The sequence below is a fragment of the Haliotis rubra genome, unplaced genomic scaffold (genome assembly GCF_003918875.1).
Source record: "Haliotis rubra isolate DU_JTF1 unplaced genomic scaffold, ASM391887v1 Scf372, whole genome shotgun sequence".
In the NCBI taxonomy this organism is placed as follows: domain Eukaryota; kingdom Metazoa; phylum Mollusca; class Gastropoda; order Lepetellida; family Haliotidae; genus Haliotis; species Haliotis rubra.
The window spans coordinates 1,024,102-1,047,679 of record NW_025767049.1 but is presented as its reverse complement, the minus strand read 5'-3'; the positions used below and the strand labels follow the sequence as shown (position 1 = coordinate 1,047,679).

Genomic DNA, 23,578 nt, shown 5'->3' with positions numbered 1-23,578 from the left:
GGCACTACATTCTCCTATTTTCCTTCCCGGTCATGGTAAAACTTAGAGGAGTAATACAGGAGTGTGAAAAGCGCCGACCCCAGTTTCGCACCAAAATGTAACCTACTTGAAAATATCTCTGCACACATTCTGCAGAAGCAATCAGGTTAAAAAGAAGCAACTACACATTGAAAAAATATGGTTAGTTTTAATTAGTGGATGAATGCACATTTTAACAACATAAAATCATCCAATCACTGCTGTCATTTGATTCAGTCAGCACTGAAGGCTCTCTACGACGCTTTAAAATAAAAAGGCACAGCAAAAACAACATGCATTTCATTTCTTACCAGTCCCCTGGGGTGCTTGGGGCTGGATGAAGCCCTCCTGGGCAGCTGGCAGAACCTCTGTAGTGCACACTGACTGTCCGCCTTGACGCTGAGGGAAGCGCCCAGCTAGGCTGAAATGGGGTAGAGAGGAATGAAATTTTCAGTCTAGAGGGGTTGTACATGGTCAAAGGGATCAGGTGGGGCCTCTGCACCAGCCAAAACAGCCAAGAGGGTCCAGGGAGGGGTTAAGACATTGTGTGCATTTAAGCTTTTTCTGTGCACTTAAGGACTCCTATAGGAAACCTTAAGTGCACAGAAAACCTTAAATGCACAATGGACCTTTTAAAAAAGGCACAGCAAAACAACATGCATTTCATTTCCTACCAGTCCCCTGGGGTGCTTGGGGCTGGATGAAGCTCTCCTGGGCAGCTGGCAGAACCTCTGTGGTGCACACTGACTGTCCGCCTTTGACGCCCGAGGAAGCGGCCCAGCTAGGCTGAAATGGGAGAGAGAGTGAATGAAATTTTCAGTCTAGAGGGGGGTTGTACATGGTCAAAGGGATCAGGTGGGGCCTCTGCACCAGCCAAAAACAGCCAAGAGGGTCCAGGGAGGGGCCAAGACATCATTGTGCATTTAAGGTTTTCTGTGCACTTAAGGACTGCTATAGGAAACCTTAAGTGCACAGAAAACCTTAAATGCACAATGGACCTTTTAAAAAAGGCACAGCAAAACAACATGCATTTCATTTCCTACCAGTCCCCTGGGGTGCTTGGGGCTGGATGAAGCTCTCCTGGGCAGCTGGCAGAACCTCTGTGGTGCACACTGACTGTCCGCCTTGACGCGCCGAGGAAGCTGCCCAGCTAGGCTGAAATGGGAGAGAGAGTGAATGAAATTTTCAGTCTAGAGGGGGTTGTACATGGTCAAAGGGATCAGGTGGGGCCTCTGCACCAGCCAAAAACAGCCAAGAGGGTCCAGGGAGGGGCCAAGACATCATTGTGCATTTAAGGTTTTCTGTGCACTTAAGGACTGCTATAGGAAACCTTAAGTGCACAGAAAACCTTAAATGCACAATGGACCTTTTTAAAAAAGGCACAGCAAAAACAACATGCATTTCATTTCCTACCAGTCCCCTGGGGTGCTTGGGGCTGGATGAAGCTCTCCTGGGCAGCTGGCAGAACCTCTGTGGTGCACACTGACTGTCCGCCTTTGACGCCGAGGAAGCGGCCCAGCTAGGCTGAAATGGGGTAGAGATTGAATGAAATTTTCAGTCTAGAGGGGTTGTACATGGTCAAAGGGATCAGGTGGGGCCTCTGCACCAGCCAAAACAGCCAAGAGGGTCCAGGGAGGGGCCAAGACATTGTGCATTTAAGGTTTTCTGTGCACTTAAGGACTCCTATAGGAAACCTTAAGTGCACAGAAAACCTTAAATGCACAATGGACCTTTTTAAAAAGGCACAGCAAAACAACATGCATTTCATTTCCTACCAGTCCCCTGGGGTGCTTGGGGCTGGATGAAGCTCTCCTGGGCAGCTGGCAGAACCTCTGTGGTGCACACTGACTGTCCGCCTTGACGCCAGCCGAGGAAGCTGCCCAGCTAGGCTGAAATGGGAGAGAGAGTGAATGAAATTTTCAGTCTAGAGGGGGTTGTACATGGTCAAAGGGATCAGGTGGGGCCTCTGCACCAGCCAAAAACAGCCAAGAGGGTCCAGGGAGGGGTTAAGACACATCATTGTTGTGCATTTAAGGTTTTCTGTGCACTTAAGGACTGCTATAGGAAACCTTAAGTGCACAGAAAACCTTAAATGCACAATGGACCTTTTAAAAAGGCACAGCAAAACAACATGCATTTCATTTCCTACCAGTCCCCTGGGGTGCTTGGGGCTGGATGAAGCTCTCCTGGGCAGCTGGCAGAACCTCTGTGGTGCACACTGACTGTCCGCCTTGACGCCGAGGAAGCTGCCCAGCTAGGCTGAAATGGGAGAGAGAGTGAATGAAATTTTCAGTCTAGAGGGGGTTGTACATGGTCAAAGGGATCAGGTGGGGCCTCTGCACCAGCCAAAAACAGCCAAGAGGGTCCAGGGAGGGGCCAAGACATCATTGTGCATTTAAGGTTTTCTGTGCACTTAAGGACTGCTATAGGAAACCTTAAGTGCACAGAAAACCTTAAATGCACAATGGACCTTTTAAAAAAGGCACAGCAAAAACAACATGCATTTCATTTCCTACCAGTCCCCTGGGGTGCTTGGGGCTGGATGAAGCTCTCCTGGGCAGCTGGCAGAACCTCTGTGGTGCACACTGACTGTCCGCCTTGACGCGCCGAGGAAGCGGCCCAGCTAGGCTGAAATGGGAGAGAGAGTGAATGAAATTTTCAGTCTAGAGGGGGTTGTACATGGTCAAAGGGATCAGGTGGGGCCTCTGCACCAGCCAAAAACAGCCAAGAGGGTCCAGGGAGGGGCCAAGACATCATTGTGCATTTAAGGTTTTCTGTGCACTTAAGGACTGCTATAGGAAACCTTAAGTGCACAGAAAACCTTAAATGCACAATGGACCTTTTAAAAAGGCACAGCAAAACAACATGCATTTCATTTCCTACCAGTCCCCTGGGGTGCTTGGGGCTGGATGAAGCTCTCCTGGGCAGCTGGCAGAACCTCTGTGGTGCACACTGACTGTCCGCCTTGACGCGCCGAGGAAGCGGCCCAGCTAGGCTGAAATGGGAGAGAGAGTGAATGAAATTTTCAGTCTAGAGGGGGTTGTACATGGTCAAAGGGATCAGGTGGGGCCTCTGCACAAGCCAAAAACAGCCAAGAGGGTCCAGGGAGGGGTTAAGACATCATTATTGTGCATTTAAGGTTTTCTGTGCACTTAAGGACTGCTATAGGAAACCTTAAGTGCACAGAAAACCTTAAATGCACAATGGACCTTTTAAAAAGGCACAGCAAAACAACATGCATTTCATTTCCTACCAGTCCCCTGGGGTGCTTGGGGCTGGATGAAGCTCTCCTGGGCAGCTGGCAGAACCTCTGTGGTGCACACTGACTGTCCGCCTTGACGCGCCGAGGAAGCGGCCCAGCTAGGCTGAAATGGGAGAGAGAGTGAATGAAATTTTCAGTCTAGAGGGGTTGTACATGGTCAAAGGGATCAGGTGGGGCCTCTGCACCAGCCAAAAACAGCCAAGAGGGTCCAGGGAGGGGCCAAGACATCATTATTGCATTTAAGGTTTTCTGTGCACTTAAGGACTGCTATAGGAAACCTTAAGTGCACAGAAAACCTTAAATGCACAATGGACCTTTTAAAAAGGCACAGCAAAACAACATGCATTTCATTTCTTACCAGTCCCCTGGGGTGCTTGGGGCTGGATGAAGCTCTCCTGGGCAGCTGGCAGAACCTCTGTGGTGCACACTGACTGTCCGCCTTGACGCGCCGAGGAAGCTGCCCCAGCTAGGCTGAAATGGGGTAGAGAGAGTGAATGAAATTTTCAGTCTAGAGGGGTTGTACATGGTCAAAGGGATCAGGTGGGGCCTCTGCACCAGCCAAAAACAGCCAAGAGGGTGCAGGGAGGGGCCAAGACATCATTGTGCATTTAAGGTTTTTCTGTGCACTTAAGGACTGCTATAGGAAACCTTAAGTGCACAGAAAACCTTAAATGCACAATGGACCTTTTTAAAAAGGCACAGCAAAAACAACATGCATTTCATTTCCTACCAGTCCCCTGGGGTGCTTGGGGCTGGATGAAGCTCTCCTGGGCAGCTGGCAGAACCTCTGTGGTGCACACTGACTGTCCGCCTTGACGCGCCGAGGAAGCTGCCCAGCTTGGCTGAAATGGGAGAGAGAGTGAATGAAATTTTCAGTCTAGAGGGGGTTGTACATGGTCAAAGGGATCAGGTGGGGCCTCTGCACCAGCCAAAACAGCCAAGAGGGTCCAGGGAGGGGTTAAGACATCATTGTGCATTTAAGGTTTTCTGTGCACTTAAGGACTGCTATAGGAAACCTTAAGTGCACAGAAAACCTTAAATGCACAATGGACCTTTTTAAAAAGGCACAGCAAAAACAACATGCATTTCATTTCCTACCAGTCCCCTGGGGTGCTTGGGGCTGGATGAAGCTCTCCTGGGCAGCTGGCAGAACCTCTGTGGTGCACACTGACTGTCCGCCTTGACGCTGCCGAGGAAGCGGCCCAGCTAGGCTGAAATGGGAGAGAGAGTGAATGAAATTTTCAGTCTAGAGGGGTTGTACATGGTCAAAGGGATCAGGTGGGGCCTCTGCACCAGCCAAAACAGCCAAGAGGGTCCAGGGAGGGGCCAAGAGACATCATTGTGCATTTAAGGTTTTCTGTGCACTTAAGGACTGCTATAGGAAACCTTAAGTGCACAGAAAACCTTAAATGCACAATGGACCTTTTTAAAAAGGCACAGCAAAACAACATGCATTTCATTTCTTACCAGTCCCCTGGGGTGCTTGGGGCTGGATGAAGCTCTCCTGGGCAGCTGGCAGAACCTCTGTGGTGCACACTGACTGTCCGCCTTGACGCCGAGGAAGCTGCCCAGCTAGGCTGAAATGGGGAGAGAGTGAATGAAATTTTCAGTCTAGAGGGGTTGTACATGGTCAAAGGGATCAGGTGGGGCCTCTGCACCAGCCAAAACAGCCAAGAGGGTCCAGGGAGGGGCCAAGACATCATTGTGCATTTAAGGTTTTTCTGTGCACTTAAGGACTGCTATAGGAAACCTTAAGTGCACAGAAAACCTTAAATGCACAATGGACCTTTTTAAAAAAGGCACAGCAAAAACAACATGCATTTCATTTCCTACCAGTCCCCTGGGGTGCTTGGGGCTGGATGAAGCTCTCCTGGGCAGCTGGCAGAACCTCTGTGGTGCACACTGACTGTCCGCCTTGACGCGCCGAGGAAGCTGCCCAGCTTGGCTGAAATGGGAGAGAGAGTGAATGAAATTTTCAGTCTAGAGGGGGTTGTACATGGTCAAAGGGATCAGGTGGGGCCTCTGCACCAGCCAAAAACAGCCAAGAGGGTCCAGGGAGGGGCCAAGACATCATTGTGCATTTAAGGTTTTCTGTGCACTTAAGGACTGCTATAGGAAACCTTAAGTGCACAGAAAACCTTAAATGCACAATGGACCTTTTTAAAAAGGCACAGCAAAAACAACATGCATTTCATTTCCTACCAGTCCCCTGGGGTGCTTGGGGCTGGATGAAGCTCTCCTGGGCAGCTGGCAGAACCTCTGTGGTGCACACTGACTGTCCGCCTTGACGCGCCGAGGAAGCGGCCCAGCTAGGCTGAAATGGGAGAGAGAGTGAATGAAATTTTCAGTCTAGAGGGGGTTGTACATGGTCAAAGGGATCAGGTGGGGCCTCTGCACCAGCCAAAAACAGCCAAGAGGGTCCAGGGAGGGGCCAAGACATCATTGTGCATTTAAGGTTTTCTGTGCACTTAAGGACTGCTATAGGAAACCTTAAGTGCACAGAAAACCCTAAATGCACAATGGACCTTTTAAAAAAGGCACAGCAAAACAACATGCATTTCATTTCCTACCAGTCCCCTGGGGTGCTTGGGGCTGGATGAAGCTCTCCTGGGCAGCTGGCAGAACCTCTGTGGTGCACACTGACTGTCCGCCTTGACGCGCCGAGGAAGCGGCCCAGCTAGGCTGAAATGGGAGAGAGAGTGAATGAAATTTTCAGTCTAGAGGGGGTTGTACATGGTCAAAGGGATCAGGTGGGGCCTCTGCACCAGCCAAAAACAGCCAAGAGGGTCCAGGGAGGGGCCAAGACATCATTGTGCATTTAAGGTTTTCTGTGCACTTAAGGACTGCTATAGGAAACCTTAAGTGCACAGAAAACCTTAAATGCACAATGGACCTTTTTAAAAAAGGCACAGCAAAAACAACATGCATTTCATTTCCTACCAGTCCCCTGGGGTGCTTGGGGCTGGATGAAGCTCTCCTGGGCAGCTGGCAGAACCTCTGTGGTGCACACTGACTGTCCGCCTTGACGCGCCGAGGAAGCGGCCCAGCTAGGCTGAAATGGGGTAGAGATTGAATGAAATTTTTCAGTCTAGAGGGGTTGTACATGGTCAAAGGGATCAGGTTGAAAGGAGTGTTGAAAATGCCATGAAAATGATTTGATATTAATTACTTTAGAGGGAAGTTAAGTTGGAAATAATTGAAAGTGATTTTAACTGGCAATAAGTAAACTCAGTAAGACTTGCCAAAGTACCAAAACACCCTGGCAGTATGGTATCTTTGGAGGGATATACTTTGCCAGACATTTAAACTGGCCGAGGTGTTGACATGGTGTTGTTGTTTTTATCCTTAATATATTTATCTGCACCTTCACACCAGAAACTAGTAATTTTACCATTTGGAGGGATTCCTCAGGTACTTCAGATACACTACCCAAATTCCCGAAATATTTGTTGCCATGATAGGTTACCCTGGGATATATATCTCAAATATTTGTTTCAATTTTGTAGTGCCTTGATAGCCATGGAAAGGTAGCTTTGGATACTTTGGCCTGCCTGGGTAACCTTTCCTTCCTTCATAAGACGCCCTATCAGAGCTGACGCTATTGAAATACGTGGAGTTTAATTAGATCTGGCAATATGTACGTACATGAACATATGTATTGTATAAGTATTTAGTTGGTTGACAAGAGATGTTATTCTGTTTGGTTGGAGAGTTATGATAAGTCAGGACTGAGCAATGACAATATTGACATGTGAATGTTTCCATCGCAACGCAAGGTACCGTGGTTGTTCTCGAGGAGGCTTTCTCGCTTGAACTCCTTCACCATGGGAGGTTGCGTCGCAAAACTTCAATACAGCACATTATATTGAATAAACGGCACGTATACTTCATGTTTACATATACATCATATGCATATTGTAGCTGTCACATTGTATAAGGCAATAACAGACGAAGCAGCATAGGTCAACTCCCTCTACTAGTTCCGCGGAAGATACTGTGCCGTGTATGTGACGTAGTGACATAAGCTCCGCCCACTCATGAATATTCATGATTTCTGTGCACTTAAGACCATTGTGCGTTTAAGGGCACAACACACGTCAGTTTTTGCCCATCCAATTTATCAATAGCCCATTTCACGTCCACACAGGTGGGGTAGCCTAGTGGTGAAAGCGTTCGCTCGTCCCATTTCTGGTGTCCCCCGATATCATATTCCTAGAGTATTAAACATATTGGACCGTACAGGATACGGACACATTACATTGGGTTGTGCAGAAGATGAGGTGAACGGACACACCACTTTAGAATTTACGCTATACTTGTCAACAGACACATCACATTGGACTGTGACTGACATCAAACACATGCACAAATAGGACTAACAGACACATACACAAGTAGGACTAACAGACACATGTCGGACTGCACAGGGGAACAGGTAAACTGACACATGGTATTAAATTGCATATGCGGATCCAGAGAGGGGGGTGGTGGTGCAAGGGTGCACCCCTCCTTTCTCAGAAAACTGTATCCGGCGCACCCTTGCACCCCCCACCCCACCCCACCCCCTTTCTCAGAAAACTGTATCCTCCCCTGTATTGGGACATGGTAAAGGGGACATATTGTGCTATTCATGAGATCAAATAGATAGAGGCAAGTGCAGACACGTTGCATTGGCTTTTGAAAGATCAACTAGATGAGTTATTAAGTCTCCGTGTACAGAGGTGTGATTGGTTCCCGTCTTGTTGTCAAGGCAAGTGAAGTGAGGAACACCACACGTGACGGTAATAAACGCATGTGACACACGGCTTTATGTCCGTGACTCCAGGTTCAACACATCACTCAACGTTGCACGTCATATTTATGAGGGAACATGGCGTTCGCTATGAAGACAGTGGTTGCTGCGTTCGTGGGTGTTCTACTGTTTGCAGTATTTGTTCTATATTCTACACGCGATCAGACTGGATACACAGCGGAGAAGCACCCAAGCGGCATCTCAAATCAAGGTAATACAGTTATTTGTTCACTACAGTTACAAGTTGCCTCTTGAATGAAAGTAGGCTGTCTCACAGTCCCCGAAGCGCATCATTTCCCCTTCCGCCCAGTCCATTCTACAGTGCTAAAGCCCTGAATTAAGCACGTGAAGATTTGCTCAGGTTCCCCCGTGGCACCAATTTTCACCTCCAGTTTGCCTGTCACTGCATTGATACAGGTTTTAAAATCATTGTGTGTATAGAGACATTATTATATATTCAAGTATGAGACATATGCCATTATTTAAACTTTCATTTGATGAGCTTTCAGCTGCTTATCTATTATCCTCTCCACATCTTACCCAAAACAGGTTTGTAATTTGGATACAAATACAAATTAATAGATATTTTTCTTGTTTCAGATAAAGTTTTCAATTTTATTTTCAATTTTATTTTCGAAATCCAGAGTAACATTGTGAAAATTGAGTTTTGAAATAAGTACATTACTGAAATGGAAGTGCCAGAATTGGCCATGTGAGGCGATGACAGTAGCATCCTAGTTAAACTCCTTAGAGGGAGAACAGACCTCGACATTTAATCCTGTATCTGATGGCTGTAGAATGTAATTTTGTGCATATATGAGTGCGTGATGTTTGTAGTGTGTACATGTGTGTGATGATGTGTACGTGTGTTTTTTCATGCTGTGCGCGTATGTGTGTGTGTGTGTTGGGGGGGGGAGCATCGATCTACGCAACCAAGATATGTTGATATGAGAGAGAGAGAGAGAAATTATTTTATTATTGTGTCACGCAGATGTTTACATAATATATAAAATCTTCTGTATCACATATGAAACATCTGCCCGGCCTTTACAGGCCTACGAGACACATAAAATCCATAAAACAATGCATAGATAAAATATATCCCTATACACACATAGTAAAACTTAGAGAAAAGATGGATGGTGTAATATCAAATGTTATAATAATGTTCTTCTTTTAAACATAAGTAACACTGAAGCAGCTAAGGAATATACTAGGTTATCACATTCCATAATAAAAATAGTCTGGTCGACAGGAGTCATCAAGCTAAACAGAGGATTAAGAGAGCGTGCCTTTTGCCATAAAACTGACCTTATATCGGAATATATATTACATTTCGATAAAAAATGGACCTCGTCTTCAACTGCTCTATTCTTACAATATTTACATAGTCGTTGTTCAAGAGGGGTTTTAGGCCGTGAGAAACGACCAAGTTCAATCTCCAGAGGTAAAGTTCCACATCGTAGTTTGGCCAGGATACTTCGTTGAGATCTATTGAAAATAGTGCGGGCATATGTTGATACTGATAAAGAGGTCTTAAACAGCCGGAACGTTCGCAGTTTGTTACCGTTACAACGGCCAGTATCATCCCATAGTTGTGAATACCAGTTAGAATAATCAATATCAAACAACTTCTCTTTTATGTGTCAACCAAGTCAGCGAGCCTGACCACCCGATCCCGTTAGTTGCCTCTAACGACAAGCATGGGTTACTGAAGGCCAATTCTAACCCGGTTCTTCCCAGGTACTCTCCCTATCAAAGGTGTGGACTTGCTTATTGGGAATGATTTAGCAGGGGAGAAATATTTGGTTGATCCTGTTGTTTTCCGGTGTTGTTGCTCGTGCTGAGCCTAGGAACATATCTTCTGAGAATGATTCCAATTTGGCTGGCACTTTCATGGATCATGGATCTGTCTACATTGTCGAGGGAGATTACTTTGGCTTCAAAGTTGTTTTGAAGAAGATGGCAAGGGTCCAGTTTGCTATTTTTTCAATTTTCGCGTTTGATGAGTAAATGGAGACCGCCAGATGTACCTGTTGATAATGAATGTGGGTATTAGATCAGATCGTTCATCTAAATTCTTATCAAAACAGTCCCCCCTGAGAGGGTGTGCAAAACCACGTCATTCAAAGTACATTTCTTCGTACCATGATTCTAATCGTAGGATATGTGTTCATTTTATTCATGGCTAAATTTGCCAAATCGCTAACATCTGAAGGAGTGGTGTAAATCCATGGAGGTAGCAAGGGTACTGTAAGTCCCCATAGTCTCTAGTATGTTGATCTATAGCCCATTTTTTATTGCATTGTTGAAGATAGAAATAGAGTTTTTTGGTTATATGCTAGTTTCAAGTGTAAATCTGTGATAGACTAGTTATTTTATTGTCCTTTGCAGACAGGCAAGTATATAAGTTTGTTTATATTCATTATTACATTTATGAATTTACAACTTTCACGATATGGCTGAAATACTGCCGATGTGACTTTAAATTTTAACTCACTCACTCCTAGCAAAACATGTTTTAAGTTTGGTACGTGAAGCTCATTTAGATGTGAACAAAACATGTGACAAAACTGGCCTAACTTCAGGCACGATGTGGCAGAATTTTACAAAACCTGCCATGCGCCTAAAATGGTTGGTATACCCAATCAAAAAAATAACAGCTGCGCCATTTAAAAAAACCCTTTCCCGCTCCACAAGGTTCCAAGAGGCTATTCCTTTACGGAAAATTACAGCTCAGGTCATTATCCAGGCTTTGTTTCAAGACGTTTTTTCGCAATGTTTGGTTTACCTATTCAGACAGATTTCCAGTTACATGTCAGGTGTATTCCAACTCGCTATGCATCAGTTAGGCATGACTCGTGTGAAGTCTAAATGTATATCATCCTGAATCTCAGGGTGCTCTAGAGAGACTTCATAAGACTCCTAAGAATATAACAAGGAGTTTCTCCGTGGAGGCTGAGGACGTGATGAAGGCATTCATTTGTTGTTGTTGGCTTTCAGGGAGTCAGTTGACCTTGTCTTTGGCCATACTTGAAGCACGTGAAGTGGTAATGGATTAATTATAAGTCTGAAATGAGTTTGTTGATCTGTGTTTCATCATTTCAGACTAAGTTTTCGAAAGCTTGTGACATTGCCGAGGATACTCTGAAAGAATCCCAGGATAAGATGAAAGTACATTATGACAAGAAGTCTCAAGAGACATATTTAAAGTTTTTGCCAGTTTCTGGTCAGCCATTACTGTCAGGTACAATCTGTAATTGATAGGAAAGGCAATGATACTGGCTGTGTTGTGCTAAATGTGTTGTGCTGTTGTAAAAAGATGCAACCTTGTCATGTCAATCTGATTAGAAAGTCCCATGAAAGAAATGACAATGTACCTACTTAATGTGTTTCCACTGTTGCTGAGGGAAACTGTTGACAGTGTGAGATGTGAGTTTGTCAGGTTTGAAGGTATTGCTCACTCTGCTAGCCCTACGTTACACTAATCTAAGTTTTATCTATCTGTGAAATTAAGCTAGGTCAGTTACCGCTGACGAAGAGCTCCAGTGTCAGAAAGAAATTCAAGAGTTCACCACTTGTTTCAAGATGTACCCATTGACAATAATTCTTACACACGTAACAATACTGTCGTGTCTGTGACTGATGTGTTATCATTTGATGTGTCCCTGTGCATTTTAGACTTCATACATGAATCTATTATTACCTAATGAAGACTCGACAGATGCAGTCCTCTTTGAGAATTTCGATGGTGACAGGTATTGAGTGTGACCTACAATACAGGAGACGATCGACTGACTCGAAACAATGTGGTGCTGTCTGCCAAAGTCAGTCAACATACATCCATCATGACGCCATGTAGGGGATTAGGCTGTGAATGTTGTGATCGATCATCGGGAATAACGTCAGACTTGAACATTTTCTGACAGAGACAGAGTGAGTTTGATTTTACGCCGTTTAGCAATATTCCAGCAATATTGGAGGACACCAGAGACAGAACACTTGAGACACCAGAATCTAGTAAAGATCGTTATCCTGTGCACGTTGGTAGGGGATCATTCTTGACAAAAACTTAATAGCAAGGACAAAGTCCTCAAATTGCTTAAAGGTCACATACAACGTAAAACACAACTTTGCAGATTCTGATACCTATCGGTATGGACTTACCGAAACAAATCATCAAAAATGCAAATTCAACTTATAAAGTTGAAAAATAACGCGATGAAAAAAAACGCGCGAAATCGGAGTTCAAACGATTCACTAATTTTCCCCCAGCGCTTGGGGGAATTGAAGTGGTTTCAACAGCTGGGCTGCACTCATAGCACATGCGCAGTGAAATAGGTTGGCGCAGCTTGGAAGCGGGTTGTCCGGTGAATACTCGGTGAAGGCTTTGATGTGAGCTATTTTTCTAATATTTTGTTGATATTTCACAGGCGCGAGCTTTTTATATGTTATAACAGTAGATTACCGATTTAACTGTTTATATAATTGCATTTGTCTATTTCACCACACGTTCTTCTTACCGAGTCACTTTCTCAGTTCGATACTTAGCAATGTCATTATTTAGCGTTGACAGAATTTCTAACTGTGATATAGATATGTCGTTGTCACAGACAAAACTCAATGTCTGTGACAACTCAATTTTATTGACACCTATGTGTCTGCCTGCCCGTCTGCTAATGACAATATTCAATACACAACTTCGATCACTGACCACATGCAATTTGAACTTAACACCTATCAGGCTATACACCATAAACAAAACGCATTGATAAATGGCCCGGGTCCGGTCTCTGTCACGTTATGTAATTACACAGACAGGCAGGTGTGATACTTGTACACATGACATGTTATGATGTCTGTTGATTGCAAAATGTTATACACAAAAAATGAGCATGTATTTACAAAACCCAACATCTCTAAATATACACACACAATGAGCCGTGAGAGCATCTGCAAATGAACCAGCCGTTACACTTGAGTGCACACCCACCCGCTCTGAATGGGTTCGGTATCGCGGCTGCTTCGTTTCTAGGGAAGTAAACCCAAGTACAAAATATTGCACTTTTGATTTGCGATTGTACACTTTCGTTTATATGGTTTTTCATAATCAGCAATGTATACTATATGTCATGAATACGTGATAATTGGGTTTTAATTATGTTTGATATTTTGGTTGCATGTGACCTTTAAGAAATGTCTTCTGAAAGCAGAGTCGATTGGACAATTCTGAATGTATGTTTATGTATCACTATCAAAAAGTTTTGATAGCAGGTGTTCACGAAACGTTCGGCACATCCTGCTGAACTGGTAGGACCGGTGATTTTCAAATCCACAGTAACACGTAAACTCAGTACTACAGCTCTACGTAGGCGTTAGGACATGCTTGATAACAAATGGTTGTCTAAATCATTATTATTATTATGTAGATTATTATTATTATGTAGACTATGTTTGATATTTGTTCTGTTTGTAAAGACAGGACAAATTATTTGTAATACTTCTTACATCAAATATTACATTTGGTGTTCCCGTACATATCACTTCCTATATGTTAGCATATGACTCTTCTTTCCAATAATAGTGTTTACAGTGTTTATGATGATAATCGTGATAGAATTGTTGCCATGTTCATAATGAAATCGCTTAACTATTATTACAGCAGCTGGACAAGTTTGTTAAAGACAGACACATCACTATGCGTCTATTGTTTGCATGAATAATCCTGTTTGTTTCATGACACACACAAAAATCCAAGACAGCATTTTTATTAACAACAAATTCTATTACGAAACCACCTGGGATAAAAAAAATCCAACATACCTTTCGTTTGTACTATTACTTATATCCCTAACGTGACAAACCTGTGCTTCTGGGTTTGTCGGAACCATGCTCATGTACTTAAAACAGTATTCAAGGCAACAATAACATAAATCTCACTTGTAATTCTAGTTCTCACATTTTTATGTATTGCACGATCTATGTGTTTGGTATTTAAACAGAACAAGAACGTTATAGTTAGTAGGTATGTAGTACATAGGTACCTAACGTGTCTTACACACACGCACGCATGCACACACACACGCACGCTAATTTACACATTATGTGGTCACTGACTTTTGGAGATGTATTTATATATTTATCACCGCTCAATTGACATTTGCGCTCAAAGGAACTGGTTATTCTCTGGTTTTGGCGTTTTATAAATATATATATTGGTTGGATAAACTCTTTTTTTAATATCAAAGCAATCTCAGCAACATGGGGACACGTAGATGAGGTTGGTAGCAAAGCCTCAGGATGTAACAAACTTGAGGATGACTTCATTCGTTTATTCCTTTGACAATTTATTCGTCGATTATTTCAGTTTATTTTCTTCAGTAACGTTGCCTTCTACATGGCTCCCTTGCTTCATACGTCTATAAGGGGCAAAGCACCAAATCGGATCCTCACACTTACAGACCCTGCACAATACTTAGCTGCTTTGAAATGCATAATTAAAAGGATCCATTTGAACAAAGTACAAATGCACCCAAAAAATTTGTTTTATGTTTTATTTGTACGGTATAACCCACATGGTGTTAAATACAAAATGCACATTTTTCTTGCAAATATTTTTATTTAGTTCAAGAGTATAGATATATTAACATAGTCTTTATATACACCACCTTGATTCAATCTAGATACATTTAAATGTAAAATATCTAAATGTCAATTATATAAATGTCAAATATATATATATGTCAAATATATTTTCGCATGTTATACCAAAAGATACACTGAGATTGGAACTATTGAAGCCTATTTCAGTTCAAGAGTATACATAGATTAACAAAGTCTTTATATACACCATATTTATTTGATCTAGATGCATTTAAATGTCAAGTATCTAAATGTCAAATATCTAAATGTCAAATACATTTTCGCATGTTATACCAAAAGATATACTGAGGCTGGAACTATTGAAGCATACCCACCAGTGGTCTCCATTTTAGCTCAAATTTATTTTCTTTATTGTTTTTTTTGTTGCAATATATCTTTTTATTTTCATTATCTCCTTGAGAGATATCTTGAATTTCCAAAATACAGGAATGTTATTTTTTATGCTCATATTATGTATGTATTTCTTGGCTAGGAGAATGATATGATTTATAAGATAATCTGAGTGTTGGGAACCAAAAAAGATTGTGGTCTTAGTTAGGACAAAGCCTGGTATTTTGTCTTTCAAAAAAGCTTCAAAGTAATACCAGAAGTTTTTGGTATGCTGACAGTAATAATACACGTGTTCTAGATCTTCCCTTTCTTCCGTGCAGAACGAACAAACATCATCATCAACAATTTTCATTTATTGCAACTCATGTTTGGTGTAAATTTCCTTGTGAATAAATTGTTATTGAAAATCTATCAATTTAACATGATTAGTACATTTTCTAAATTTAGTGAATATAGATTTCCAGTTCATATCTTCTGGAAATTGGGTTTTCCATTTAGTACAGACGTGAGGTAGATTGTCTTTCTGTATCAAAGTATCGTAAAAGTACCCACAACCTTTAGAATATTTTAACATATTTCTTAAAGGGTTTGGAATATTGATATTTTCTCCAATGAAATCTCCATTAGATATAAATTTTCTCAATTTGACATTTTATTGTAGTGTAGTACTGTGCCATTCAATTCAAATTTGTTTTGTTAATGCGAAAGACATCATACCTTTGGAGTCACATATATCTCTAATAGTACAAAGTCCTTTTGAAAACCATGACTTAATAATGAAGTTTGGATGAGTAAATTGGTGGTTAAGCCACAATGGTTCTGCTAAAATATCATCTACCTTGTTTCCCTCAAATTTATACAATCTATAATAAACATTCCAAGATTCTAGTACATTTTGCCAAAAAGGATTTTCCGGTGAAACAAAGGTAATAATATTAGCTCCAAGTTTAAATATATCATCTACAGGAAAATGTTGTATATGTTCATTATTTTTAATATATCTTTGGAGATATGATAATTTTAAGGATGTGACAAATGAAGTGATATCTATCATTCTAAGTCCTCCTTTGTCATAATCACGCATTATAGTTTCTCGTTTGATTTTATCTTTTTTGCCATTCCATAAAAAGTCAAAAAGTATCTTATTAAGATCTTTGATGAAAGATTTTGATGGGTTAGGTAAAGCGGTAAATATATGTACTAGTGTTGATAATGCTAGAGATTTAATAGCTATTATTTTGCCAATTAAGGTTAAATTGCGTTTTCACCAGTTTCCTATTATACTTTTAATGTTATCTAGCTTTTTGCGTGTGTTAATTACCCATAGGTCCTCCAGCTCTGCAGTTAATGTGACTCCCAAAACATCAAAATTACCTTCTTCCCAGTCTAGTTGAAGATTGTTATATAATTTTAGCCTACTCCCTGCCGAAGAGCCTAGCCATACAGCTTTTGTTTTCTGTTTATTCATTCATAGTCCTTACATTTTGTAAAAAGTGTCTAGAGTATTCATTGCTGCCTGTGAACTTTTTTCATACCCTTCTAGAAACAATTCTGTATCATCCGCATACTGTCCTATCTTATGTTCATTATCATGTAAAACAATACCTTTGATTTCTATATTATGTCTGATCATTATCCCCAATATTTCTGCGACTAATAAAAACAGATATGGGGACATCGGGTCACCCTGTCTACAACCTCTTTCGTTATTGAAAAATGGGGAAAGATGGCCGTTCTGAGATACGCAGGATTGATTATTATTTAATAATATTTGAATCCATTTTATCATATTTGTTCCAAATTAAAACGTTTTTAACACGTTTAGTATAAACGTTTTCGAGACAGTATCAAATGCTTTTTCAAAGTCAATTAATACCAAAAGGTCATGTTGTTGTCTTAATTTAGTTTCAAAAATAATATCATACAACAAACGAATAGTGTCGCTTATACACCTACCCGATATAAATCCTGTTTGGTTAAGGCTGGTAAAGCTAGTTTGAGTCTGTTTGCAATACACATGAACTTAATATCTAATATTGTATATTTAAGAGCGTAATCGGTCTCCAGTTTTTTAACTATGTCCTATCTTTGCCCGGCTTAGGTATACCTGTAATTATGCCTTGGTTAATTGTTAAACTTTATTTATCATTGGTAAACACCTCTAGGATATACCTATACACCAATGTTCCTAAACCCTTCCAGAAGAACTTTAAAAAATCTACACTAAAGCCATCAATACCTGGACTTTTATTATTTTTTAACAGGTTCTCTATTCCAATAGGTTTCTCTAGTGACCTTTGTAACACATCGTCTAGTGTAGGGGTTGATATATCATGTGTTTCATTTTCAGGCATAGCATTTAGTTTATTGTAAAATTTCATTTGTTCCTGTAAAATGTCTGTACCATCTACAATAATATCACCATTATCTTTTTCAATTTTTGTAATAAGTTTACTGGTGTAGTTCCTGTTTTCTAAATGACAAGACATTTTTGGTTTTTCACCTTCTTCTTACTATCTGATTCTACTTCCTATTTCTTGTCCTCTACGTTCTTCCTCTTTAATGCTTTCTAGTCCTAATTTTGCTTTAGATAATTATAATAGAAGGCTTTCGTCTACATTTTGAAGATCATCTCCAATATTATCTTCTAGCTTAGCAATAGTTTCTTCCAGTTCTAACGTTTTCCTTGATTTATGTTTTTTTACGGAATGAGGAGTATGATATAGTACTTCCTCTTATTTTCATTCAAAATGTTTCTAAAAGAGTATCAGAAATAGTCAGTTTAATATTTTCATCATTTGTGTTTATATCATCTATATTCATATTTTGATCTTGATTATATTCTTTTCTCCTGAACCATCGCAGGTGTTTTTGAGAAGTAGATGAATAAAAATGCTGCATTATAAAATGCTGTCGTTGTGATCGTCCTCCATGACAAACACTGTGCCACTCTGGGAGAACTTTAGCAGACCGCTTCAGGCGTAACGTGTAAACCCGATTTATCATGAAAACAGACGGGGTGACATTTGTGTACATGAATGACTAATACGTTAGTGGCATAACTTAGTTTAAGTATGGATCTGGCTTTGCTTTTAAAAGGAAGAGTGCGTTTTCGTTTTGCAATATACATTCAGGAAATATTTATATTTGTTGGCAATACGTGATCACATAATCTTTAAAATTGTTGTTATACGTTTTCGTTTAGTCTACACGATCATAAAAAAGTTATGTTTTTATGTACCGTCGAGTTCAGCGTCGGTGTCATAGATCGGTTAGACCACCTCAATGTTATTGTGTTTATCATATCCAACGTCAACCAGCGTGAGAGCGAACAGGGGAAAGGATTACAAATGAGAAAATGGTTTTGTGTAACTTATTCTGTAATTAAGAATATGGTGATGGTCTTTAAATTCATTCATGATGTGACTGGGATGCTTTACTTCGGACTGAAGCAATCGTTTGAAAAGATATCTGACTGTAATGGTTATCAGCTGGAATATTGTATTACATCAGAACATACATTTTTAAAAAATCGTTTTAGTATTTCACGTCCGAATGAAAATTCAGTGTGAGCGGGACATAGGAAACACAGAAAAAAAACCGGACAACCTTATCACCTGTGAACCTGTCTATCATCTTGAGTAGTAATGTATAACGCTCCCGTAGATTGACATTTTTCGTCCTACCTCAGCAATCATGCGGAACGAACGACGCGGCCTTTTTTGTTTTGTCGACAGTTAGGGACATCCTATTTTTCATTTGTCGACAGATCGGGCTGACACCGCCTCGACCCACGACCCCTGACCCGGTGACCAAGACAACACACAAGCGCGCGGGAGGGCACAAAACACACCCGCCGAGTACAAAGGGAGAGGTTTGAAGAGCCCACTAGCCTACATTGCACCCACAAGCGCTAACCGTTATTGTTTTACCAACACCCGTCTTTTGACAGTTCAATAAATGGCTGAATATTCGTGGAGCGTGGTATGTAGGCCACCGCCAAGACACATACAACAATACGTTGAAGAAGTTGAAATCCTAACATCGGTAACTACATTTCCAACCAGATCGACGTGCGTAGAAAATGTCAAGCACACATTAGGGGAGACTAGGGTCAATTGTAACACTTTTTACTTAAGTTCATGTAATTCGATATAAGTCGACCGCTCACAAAGTTTATCGGTACTAACTAATACATTGGCATCTTGGCTCTAAAACTCGGAGTCATTTAAAATTCACGGTCATTATTACGTATCAAATGCAATGACTGCAAGTGTTACAATTGACCCCGAGCAATTGTAACAAAGAAGGTTCGAATGTAAGAGTCTGTTATTTTCCAAATAAAATCAAATGAAATGTGGAAACATGTTACCTTGATCAAATGAGGTGGAAATGGATAAACATTAAACCTTTGTCACCATCAACATTTAAAATGTTTTTAGTTTAAAATTCTTGTTTTCGTATGCCCAAAATAGGATACAAAGACTAACACCAAAAACTTTCTCCCGAGGGCTGATACTATCAACATAAGACTGAAAATGTTCTACTATGATGAAACTAGTAAAGAACTAACATAAAACCGACATCATAATTTGCTTCATTATCATAACATAAGGGAAAATTACATGGGGGCAGTTGTAACACAGTGTTACAATTGCCCCCGATGCTAGTAGCCATGTTTCATGTCACGTCACATGTTAACAACTTTGGGCTTCTCAAATATTTCTACTTCAAAATAAGTCGTAATACCACAATTTTACACTTGAAAAGTTAATTTCATATCAAGCAACATTTATTGCATTAAGAACGTTTTATTACGTTTTGTGAAAAATTTACTTAACATGTCACAATTTAATTCTGGACTCACAAAAGTCCAGAAACTCTCCGCACTGTGGGCACTTTCTGACAAAGGATTTGACGAAATTAAACATGCAGTTGTTATGAATATAAGCCAAGGATGAAATTTTTTTTTTACAAAACTTTAAATTTAAACTCACTGTCCCATGGGCAAGAATGTTTAATTTCGATCAGAATTCATGTTTTGGAGGTTGTAAATGAATGAGTGTATGCTTATAAGCATCATGAAACAAATTTCAACTCATTTTGACTTAATTCGACTAACTTAGGGCGATATTAAAAAAATCTCGATATTAAAAAATCTCGCCCATGGGCGAGAATGTTTAAATTCGATCAGAATTCATGTTTTGGAGGTGAAGTGGGGTGAAATTGGGTTTTACATCGTGCTTGAGAATGTTTCACTCATATGACGACGTGCATGCGTGTGTATGTGTATGTGCGGCTGCTTGTTCTAGCCCAGACTGAAGCTGGTTTTATAGTGCTAGCCCACTGAGATACCATGCCGCAGTGAAGCATGAATACCCCACTCAGACACAGTATACTGACTCCGAGCCGACCAGTCCTTGTTGTACCCATTAATGCCGAGCGCCAGGCAGGGACCAACAAGTACCATATTTTAACGTCTTTTGGTATGAAGCGGTCGGGGATCGAACCCGCGACCTTCCGCTCTCCGGGCGGACGCTCTAACCACTACACCACGGAGATATTAAAAAATCTCGCCCATGGGCGAGAATATTGACTTTTACTCAAAATACATGTTATTCCATGTTTTGGATGTTGTAAATGAGTGAGTGTATACTTATGAGTATCATGAAACAAATTCAACTCATTTTGACCTAATTCGACTAACATAGGGCGATATTAAAAAATCACGCCCATGGGCGAAAAATATGTTGGCCCGTGGGCAAGAATGTTAAATTTCGATCAGAATTCATGTTTTGGAGGTTGTAAATGAATGAATGTATGTTTATAAGCATCATGACACAAATTTAACTCTTTTTGACTTAATTCGACTAACTTAGGGCGATATTAAAAAAACTCGCCCATGGGCGAGAATATTGACTTTTACTAAAAATACATGTTTTTCCATGTTTTGAAGGTTGTAAATGAATGAGCGTATGTTTATAAACATCATGACACAAATTTCAATTCATTTTGACTTAATTCGGCTAATTTAGAGCGATATTAAAAAATCTGCATTATTTACTGTAACATGGATTAGCTAATAGCGCATTGCCGAGAGACCCACATTCACACGATCACTCAACCATACCCATTGCCGGTTGAGCCAAACCATTTTCAACTCTTGTTTTCTTAAAAGTGGCTTTCCCGGGCTATAACTATCAGCACACCCCAATCCGACCATCTGTCATTAATTACCTGTCATGAGCTATCAGTTGTATCTAAAGCTCTTGCCTATTGTTTCATTACTTAATTGTTTCACGGAAAGGTATGTAGTCACTCCAAATTCACCATAGATAGATAGATAGATAGATAATCTTTATTGCCTCCGAAGTCGAAGATACAGCAGGTTGTAACATAGGTTTTATATATATATATATATATATATATATATATATATATATATATATATATATATATATATTACACAGCAAAAATAACTTAGTTTCCGTTCTTGCGGAAACCTAATTAATACTGGGTAATGTAGGTTTCCGCTAGGTTTCAGTATCCGGAAACAGACAATGCGAGTTTCCGCATAGTTTACAAAACTGAAACTAACAAATCTAGGTTTCCGTCAAGTTTCTACAACTGAAACTATCATTATGCGTTTCCATTTAGTTTCAGTTCGCTGAAACATTCATAGCAAAATGACTTAGTTTCCGCTATTGCGGAAACCTTTTGAATACTGGGTAATGTAGGTTTCCGCTAGGTTTCTGTTGGTTTCAGCTTAGATGAAATGGCAAACTTAACTTTGTGCTGTTCCATTGGGGGACAATATTTACTTACTGTTACATTTGCAAGATAATTTCTATATACAGAATCCAGCTAGGGTCCATGCAGGAAGCAAAAGTACTGTACGTTCCCGTAGTCCCTAGTATGTTGATCAACCTTCAGGTGTTGGCAATCTATAGCCCATTTTATACTGTACCGTTAAAGTGTTTATGGTTACATGCCAGTTTTAGTGTACATTTGTGATAGACTAGTTATTTTACTGTCCTTAGAAGACAGGTAGGTATATAAGTTTGTTTTTATTTCATGTACACATTTACAAATTTAGATTTACGACTTTCACGATATGGCTGCCGATGTGACTTTGTAACTCACTGCCATTCTGCATAACTTGTGAATGTACCATTTATTACATTGTACACGAAAAACAACAAACACAGTAACACAGTCACTGATATGATTCATCTGTTTCATTATTTTGAATAGCTCACATTTCAACAGAACCCAAAAATGTATGTATGTATGTATGTATGTATGTATGTATGTATGTATGTATGTATGTATGTATGTATGTATGTATGTATGTATGTATGTATGTATGTATGTATGTATGTATGTATGTATGTATGTATGTATGTATGAGAGAAGCCACATCAAGAGGGAATCTTAAGCATTGGAGAACACAACTTGTATGAATATGCAAATACAAATATGTCAAAACCCTACAACATTTTATGCATATGATGAAATGATGTCTACTAGTGCAGGCATAACATACTTGCTGTGGTATTTATTAAACAGATTTTAAATTCAAATTCAAATATTTATTGTATGAAGGTCATGGGCCCATATACATGAAGTGTACATTTGAAGCTGCCTCAATGTATCTTAACATATACACACTAACAATCTCACATAGTAAAGACTTGGCAACTTGCTGACAATCATGAAGCTTCTGTTGCACTCATACTGAGCTGACAGCAATCCTCTGATCTGGTACATATGAAGCAGAGCCTGAGTTGAGACATTTGTTTTGCCACACAGAGAAAGGGGAAATATAACCAAGTTGATTACAACAAGGCTTGAACCAGTCCACAACCGCAAACAGATGGTGTATGCTCTACTTAAGATCTGTGGGTGAATATGAAGAGTCCTGGTTGATGTCTGGCACAACATCGTTGCCATGCTCATCGTCCCACACAGACTCTGCATCATCCTGCAAATACAATACATACAATGCTTAGTAAAACTACAAAAACAGCCAAAGTAACACATGTATACATATTCAAAAACATGCATAGTGGTATATCTGATCACAATGAAATTATCAAATTAGAACGACTAATTTGTAGATGTACCCAAAAGATTTTTTTCACAATCACAAAGGAAAGATCTGTAGTATACATGTATATTGTATCTTCCATTGGACATGTCACTTATTTGATTGATTGGTACCAGAAAATAGTAGCCAACCCAGTATTCTGAAGCAAATTGTGGTAATATTTATTACTGTTACTGTACTCATATTCAAGGTAACATCTACTACCAAATCGCCAACTGAAATCTAAGAATAGGTAAAACGGTACATACATATTTTAAATAGATACGAATCATGTTTAAACACTGAATGTAACACCTTATTATATATGTGATCTTATTCATTTCAAATTGAAATGACCAACTCAACTGAGAAAAGCATACAAAACCTAACATTTCCCATGAATGAAAAATCGTGGGTATTTCTT

At 40.3% G+C, this 23,578-nt stretch overlaps 1 protein-coding gene across 1 annotated transcript in view; it reads left to right on the top strand.

The window, feature by feature from the left end:
- Positions 1-8,111: 8,111 nt before the first annotated feature.
- LOC124286023 (probable methyltransferase-like protein 24) overlaps positions 8,112-23,578 on the top strand; it is a 51,448-nt gene continuing 35,981 nt past the window's right edge. The window contains exon 1 of the mRNA XM_046722339.1: positions 8,112-8,283. Within this exon, the coding sequence (XP_046578295.1) occupies positions 8,151-8,283 (133 nt within the window). The 5' untranslated portion in view covers positions 8,112-8,150. The remainder of the gene's footprint in view (positions 8,284-23,578) is intronic.